Here is an 8106-nt window from a genome sequence, read left to right on the forward strand (position 1 = left end):
AGCCACCATGTGGTTGCTGGGATTTGAACTCTGGACCTTCGGAAGAGCAGTCGGGTGCTCTTACCCACTGAGCCATCTCACCAGCCCCAAACCCTTGCTCTTGTGGCACTGAGTTGCCCCTTCTCAGGAGGGGAGCAGTGCTGAAAGCTGAAAGCTTAGCCTTCAACCACATTCAGGCAGCAGTGCCTACACAAAGCACTGGAGGCTGAGTAGGTATGTTGCATGTGCTTTTCCTGCTTGCAGTAGCAATGGGACACACCCCACACCCCAGAGTCCTGGTGTAAGCCCTAAAGAGAACCATGAGTGCTGCAGGTCTGCCTTGTGGGGCTAACTGTTCACTTTGATTATCAACAGTTTCCCCAAGCTGCATGGTTTCAGTAGATGTGCTAAAAATCAAGGCTAGATATCATCTGGAGTCTCAGAATGCCCAAGACATAAGACAGTCTTTTTATTTTACCACTGTTCAGGAAAACCTCAACGTGACTAAGTAAAACTGCTCTGTAAACAATCAGTACTGCAGTACCATAGTGACACACATGTTGGGATTATGTGAAAACACTCCAATTATTTTTTAATTTTTTTCACATGATCTATTTTGAGCATATTCTTCCCTTCCTCAAGTCCTCTCAGATCCCCTTCACCTCCCTATCCACTAAACTTCATGTTTGTTATTTTTTGTTCTCAAAAGAAAAGAGAATATAGACCAAAGAAACCAAAAAGACAGAAAGCAGTAACCATAACAAAAAAGCTCAAAAAAAACACGGAGTCCATTTCGTGTTGGACATGAGGCCTGCCCTGTGGCATGGTTGAGACACCCAGGTCCACTCTGTTGAAGACAATTTATTTTCTCTCTCCTAGAAGACAACTTTTTTAAAGAAACCATCATAAACATGCTTCAGTAAGCAATTATAATCTTGAAACAAACTAAAAATTAGAAAATTACTTCAAAGTAATGAAGTAGAATGAAGAGCCAAATGAGAAGCAGACTTGTTGATACACTTGGGATCCTAAGTCATGAAGTTCTCCACAGGTTCAAAACCTTCCTCTTTACATAGTAATTAAAACAAAAACTCAAGCAAATTTTTATAAAAGTGTAAGAAAAATATATAAATCCACTATTGTATTTCAAAATTCAACACTCCTTCATCAGAAATACCTCATACAAAGCCTCCTCTTAGATCAGAATAAATTTAAAAGTTGAAATAGCAAAAAAGTTGAGGGCTCAGGGGTTAAGAGCACTGACTGCTCTTCCAGAGGTCCTGAGTTCAATTCCCACATGGTGGCTCACAACCACCTGTAATAGGATCCGATGCCCATTTTTGGTGTCTGAAGATAGTGACGGTGTACTGACATAAAATAAATAAATCTTTTTTAAAAAGGAAAAAAACAAAGCAAACAAAAAGAAATAGCAAAAAGTTGCCTGGGAAATCCCAAGATATTTAAAAATTAGCTACACTTATTAAGCAACATAGGTCGAAGACTACATAACAAGGGAATCTTTAAGGAAACTTGAACAAAGTCAAAGTGAAAACACAAGATTTGGGGGACACAAGAAAAACAGTGCTTATGAAAATGCACATCGTTCAGTGCATATAGTAGAAGAGAAACATGCAAGATCATCAGCTTAGATTGCACCTTAGGAAACAGGGTGGGTATAGATCATCAGCCAGAAGAATTAACTTGAAAAGGAGAATTAGTAGGCATTCAAAAACAAAACAAAATCAGGTTCTTTGAAAAGATAATGCTAATAGGCCTCTACCCAGGATAACTAAGATGGACAGAGGGGAGGAGAGAATGCAGATTGTCAGTATTATAAATTAGAAGAGGCCAGGCAGTGGTGGTGCACGCCTTTAATCCCAGCACTTGGGAGGCAGAGGCAGGCAGATTTCTGAGTTCGAGGCCAGCCTGTTCTACAGAGTGAGTTCCAAGACAGCCAGGGCTACACAGAGAAACCCTATCTCAAAAAAAAAAAAAAAAGATCGTCACTATAGATTATCATAAATTACTAACTCTACCCACAGATGTATATACTAAATGAAATGTGCAAGGTCTTACATATACAGTAAGCAAGACTCACACAAAGAAATGGACAAGGCCAGTGTGATGGCCTTTTACCTGCAGGTCAAAAGTACTTGCTGCACAAACTTGACAGCTTTAGTTCAGGCCTCAGACTCCACAGTGAAAGAGAAGCAACTACTCAGTTGTCTTCTGACCTCCACATACAGGCCTATAGTCAGGTAGGAACGTCATATACACAGGAAGTCAGAGGAGAAAATAGACCATCTGAATACGTCTCTATTAAGGAAATCAAAGTAACAGTTACTCATCTACACTGACAGCACATGGCCTAAAATAGGTTCACTGGTGAATATTCATATATATTTAGGGAATAAATTATACTAATTCTCAGTAATCTCTTTTAAGAAGACAGACTCAAGCCAGGTGCATGCCTTTAACATCAGCCATGTTAACATACAAAGAGGAAATTTTTGACGGGTCCCACTCTTAGGCAAAGAACTATAAGCAACTAATGTTAGCTGGGAGGGGGAATTAGGGATGAACCTCCTTCCTGCTTGTCAGTTGAAACCTGAAACCATGTACACAAAACAAAAAGGGACTCAGCAAGCTGTATTTCTATATATTTGTACACACTATATAAAAATAATGAAAAGATGCTATCATTGAGAACACAGAGCATAGGAGGGGCTGGGAAGAGGAGTGGGAAGGGGGAAGGTGATGTAATTCTACTTCAGTTAATAACAGTAAAAAAGGAAGATAGAATTAAGGTCATGCATCCTACGTCTTTGAGTCCATCATCACCCTAATACCAAAACATCAATGATCTGGGCTTTGTTTTTGTGTAAGCCATCATTCAGGTACATGCAAAACCCTCAGAGAATGTTGGTAAGATAAATTCAACAGTATGTGATAAATGTCAGGGCAAGTGAGATAGCACTGTGAACAAAAGCACTTGCCACCAAGTCTGATAACTTGAATTCATTCCCAGAACCCAACCCACATGGTAGAAAGTGAGACCTCCCACAGATGAACAAACAAACGTCATTTTTTAAAATTCATTGACTTTTGCCTTATTATCAGTTGGAATGAGTCCCCTAGAGATGTATGAGTAGTTAAACATTAGAAGATGGTTTATACTCTGAGTATATAAAAGAAAAACACAATTATAGCAATAGGCACAAACTAGCATTTGTAAAGCCAGTTTGGTACTTGAGGATGCCCAGTTTCATGATACAGGTTTGGTATTTTTCACCTGAAGTTCTGAGTTCTGAAGTGACTTGAGAACTAGCCTGTTGTAACTTCCACAACTTTACATTGCCATCATGATGTCTTAATGGTTTAGGAAAGTCGGAGACGTGAAATACCTGTTCTCAACCACTTAAATAACGAATAGTCAACATATGTTTGTAAAAAGCCTACAACTAATGAGTTTAAAACCCTGTGGTCAGGTCACAAACGTCTATTTTATCCTTTTTCATCTTAATACAGAAAGTCAAAGAATTGGACAGAAAGAAGTAAAACTATCCTTGTTCATAGATGACATGATTGCTGATGTAAGAAATCCAAAAGAACCAACACTTGATGCACAGAAGCAGTTTTAGGGACAACTGAACATGAGTAACACAACATAAAGCTGCCGGGCGCTTTAATCCCAGCACTCAAGAGACACAGGCAGGTAGATCTCTGAAGTTGAAGCCAACCTGCTTTACATAGTTTCAGGACAGCCAAGCTGACAGTGTGACCCTGTCTCAAAACAAAAACAACCTCAGATAGCTAACATAAGAGAAAGTCTAGATGGCCTTAGATTTAATAGTAACTCAGTTATAGTGCCAAAGGCACAAACTAAGAAAGTCTTGACTTAGCTGGACTTACTAAAATTGAAAATGTGTGCTCTGAAATGCATTGCCAGTGGAACGGAGCTCAGCTTTGAAGGTAGTCCTGGTGCTGGCCTCATGGTACAATGGATGCAACCCCTGGTCTGGTTCCCAAATGGAAAGGTACCTGATTATTTCATGTCACTTTGCTAATAGATGTGAAATTTGGGGGGGGGGGCTTTTGCATAGAGCATAATGATGAACTTCTGTCGGCATGCAGAACAGATGAGAGTGGGATTGTATCTGTTGACAAGTATGACAGTGTTTTACTGTTTTTGAAATAATGAGATGGAACACGCTTTGGAACACATTCAGAAGCACCCTGAGGAGCTCATCCCAGAACCGGAAGGACACACACTCCATGGCGTTCGGTTGTGAATAATTGCTTTTCTAGTACCATTCTTTTCTTTTTGTACAGAGTTGATCTGAAAAGAGCAATCTGCTATATTGCTCCCTTATCATTCATAATTACTTGCAGTTGCCACCAGACATTTGCCAAGGATTCTAATCAAGTCATCAGACAACTGATGGGCACATAAAATTGGCCACCATTTCCTTTAGGATCACAAAACCTCCACTACTGATAGCAAAACCTTACAAAGCTCAGGAAGTTCACTGGAGTAGAGGCATTTTAAAAAATGAAAATATTGTTATCTGAGTAATAATGACCTTTTAGAAAAGCTTGATATATGGTACTACAGAATGTGCTGTGGATTTCAGCTTTTGGAAGTCAGACCCTTATTGACAGTCTGCAGAAACTTAAGTACTTCAACTGTTCTATACTACAGTAGTGACTCAGAAGGAGGATGGCAGGTGAACATGTCCATCCTGTTAGCTAGTAAGGAAGAATATAACCATGATCATGAAGTTAGAATTTTATACAAAAAAAAAAAATAGAAGCAAAGCTGCAGACTTTGAGAACCTATTTGTAAAACATAAAGGACTGTTAACTCAAGTATGCAAAGAACCCTTGAATGCAGCAGTGAGAAAATAGACTAAAGACTGAGTCAGACACCAAAGAGCTAGAAAACTGTATAAAATGGTGGATTACATCTTTTCGTCATTGGAGATCTGAAAGTTTAAAAACGCTTACATACCACTACACAGCTATTAAAATAGCCAAAATTTAGACTACGGTTCATGTCAGATGCTGAGGAAGGAAGGTGCTGAGCAGCAGAACCACATTACCGTGATGGGGACACCCAGTGCTATTGCCGATTTGAAACAGTTTAGTGGTTGAACCATATTCTCAACATGCACTTTACCTTTGGATGGGAAATACCAAGAAGGGTTAACACAAGCCACCAGGTTAGTGTAATTACTCATTAGTCACACTGTGGAGTCACTGATTTAAGTATTTAAGTTAAAAAGTAATCACTTAAGTTCTAGGGCTATCTTATGCCTGTATGTGTTAACCATCAATAACTAACAGGTATGTGGAGAGAGGTGGGAATCGTGTTTTCCCTTACATCAAGTTGAGAGGTCCACTTTACTGCGATACAATGTAACTGCCAACTCTTGCCTTTGTTTGTTAATGAGATTTCCAAGCCATCAGCTATGCTGTCTGTTGTCACTGTACAGTTGTGCAATGCCATTTTAAACACACATAACTGTTGCCCTCTTCTTTCCTTCCCCTCAGTTTACTTGTCGTCTTGCTACACCAACACTAGAGAGTATGGTTTCATACATGGCACTCTGAAGCAGTGCAGGCTGGATATAAGCTGTGACCTGCAGTTCACATGGCAGTTTGGGGAGACAAAACTGGTTCGAAATGAATATCTGGAAAAACAGTTTGCTGCTAAGAGGTAAGTTGGTGTGACTGAAGATGCTTGAGGTTGTGTGGAGTCATGTGAATTAACTTCCTTCTGTCACTTGAAACTGCTAAGAAGGTAAGTGTGGATTATTTAAGGCAGGGCTAGGGAGATGGGTAAAGTGCAGGTGAAGTGCCTGTAGTGCAAGCATGAGATCTGAACTAGATTTCCAGCACCCGGGTAAGAGTCAGGCACAGCAGAGGAGGTGGCAGTAAGGGATAAGGTGGATCCCTGGGGCCCATTGACAACCAGCCTAGCCAAATGGATGAACTTCAGGTTCATTGAGTGGAACTAACTCTAAAACAGCAGTTCTCAACTGTGGGTCACAACCCTTTTAGGGACAGACAATCCTTTCACAGGGGTCACCCAAGATCATCAGAAAATACAGATATTTATGATTTATAACAGCAGCAAAATTACAGCTATGAAGTAACAGCAAAAATATTCTTATGGTTGGGGTCACTACAACATGAGGAGTTGTACTAAAGGGTCTCAGCCTAGAAAGGTTGAGAACCACTGCTCTAAAAAATAAAAAGTGAGGTGGAGAGCAGTCGAGAAAGCTGTCTGATGGTCTGATATCAACCACAGACATCTACAGATGTGCACAGCATGTGTACATGAATATATGTGTATACGTTCATAGAGACACACAAATATTGACTTAAAAATACAGATTTATTTCCCTCCCATAATCTCTTATAATACTTTTAAGTCATCGTCGGATGGTCCAGTGTTGATTCTTCGTTTCACATCTGTGTACATAGAGAAAACATCTTGTTGTGGAAACTGTAATGATTTGGTGTGTCCCACAATAATGACCCCAACACCTTCCCGTCCCCAACACCTTCCCACCCCCATCCACAAATCTTCACTGATGAAAGCTCATTGCAATGATATAATGAGTCATTGGTCTGGTTTGAGGCTTGTGGCATATGTGACACCATCAATATTGGCTCCTCACTGAGAGCAATTACTTGGTTCTCATGTTACCCTGCATCATGAATATCCTGCAGCTTCAGGTCAGGAGGACCACCAGCCCTTTTCATGCATCCCAACCATTCACTAATTATGTAGATTTGGGGGAGGGGCTACTCCAAGCCCTGGGTCTGGGCTTGGTTGGTAGCTGAGCTGGTCAGGCTGCTGGCTGTCCTAGATCCTCCCCACTAGGGTGAGCTCTCCAGCACTGCTCCAGCTAGGGCACCCAGTGCTGTCAGGTGGCAGGTTCAGCTCTCCCGCTGTGAGCCATTTATAAAGCATCAGTTTTGTGGTTCCTTATGCTTACAAAAGTGAAGTTGCAAAGAAATAAAAAAGCAACACTTTTGTCTTGACCCAACTCTTGGTGTTTTGAGGAAGGATTTCACAAGCTCAGCCTGGCCTCCATCTTGCTGTTAATAGGAGGGGACCTTGAACTCCAGCCTCTGCCTCCCAAGTGTTTTTTTTTTTTTGTTTTTGTTTTTGTTTTTGTTTTTTAAGCTCGTGGACCATTGCAGTAGCTAGAGAGGAAATACTGAAAGTTTGAAGGCAAGCTGTAAACCTCAGCCATTGCTGGGGGGAGAGAGAAAAACATTGCATTTGAGTTAGGAGTCTTATTAAAGTAGGCACCTTCAGCAACAGGTCAGGAAGCAGCTGCGTGGGGCGGAGCTGGGTGCTCTTGAGAAAAAGTGAGACTTTGAGAGTGTTGACTTTGGCCAGTTTGCCCAGAATGGCTGTGAGGCGAAGGCGAAGCTAAGCTTCTGTGAGTTGGAACTCAGGAAAGTGGCAAACCCAGCAGGGAGGTCTGGAACTCCTTGAAGAGTAGTTTGAACAAAGACTAACTTTATCACCGACTCTTCTTTCAAGCGGTGGTTTGAGACAATTTTTTTTTCTTACAGCCAGTTTTGTTTCTTGTTTAGCCCTCTCCCCCCTACCCAAAAAAATTGAGCAGCTACTTAGTGGTGCACGACATTTTAAAGCATTTCTAATGGCAGACAATTGTGTAATTTTCTTAGGTACTTGTCCAGTTAAACAAAAACCTTTTCCTAAAGAACTTCACAGAACTTAGCACTGTGTGTTGGGGGGAGGGGGAGAGGGAGTGTGTGTCCTGTACTATGGTGGGGATTTTTTATCTTTTCTGTATGTCCATAGTGTAAGATTGAGTGTGGCCACATAGTCAGTGCCTAAACTCATTTTTAAAATTCCGTGGTGCTGGGCAACAATCTAAAGCTTGAAGCCATGGGTGGAAAGGAAAAATGAAAAGAGTGCTTAGCAGAAGAGAGTGACTGAGTGGGAGATGAAAGGAAATAAGTGACTCATTCCTGCCTTTCCTTTCAACCTCTCCTCTTAGAGAATAGTTTATTATCTTTAGTCTTAAGTAAAACAAGTGGCTCCAACAAGGTGCCAGTCCACATTCTTTTTTTTTTTTT

At 40.8% G+C, this 8106-nt stretch overlaps 1 protein-coding gene across 2 annotated transcripts in view; it reads left to right on the forward strand.

Moving 5' to 3' along the window:
- The window catches only part of Tex15 (testis expressed 15, meiosis and synapsis associated), a 67937-nt gene that overhangs the window by 23345 nt on the left and 36486 nt on the right, over nt 1-8106 (forward strand). For both annotated transcript variants that reach the window (XM_021170328.1, XM_021170329.1), the window contains one exon: nt 5533-5698. In XM_021170328.1, coding sequence (XP_021025987.1) covers nt 5533-5698 — 166 coding nt within the window. The remainder of the gene's footprint in view (nt 1-5532; nt 5699-8106) is intronic.

Source organism: Mus caroli, chromosome 8 (genome assembly GCF_900094665.2).
Source record: "Mus caroli chromosome 8, CAROLI_EIJ_v1.1, whole genome shotgun sequence".
Lineage (NCBI taxonomy): Eukaryota > Metazoa > Chordata > Mammalia > Rodentia > Muridae > Mus > Mus caroli.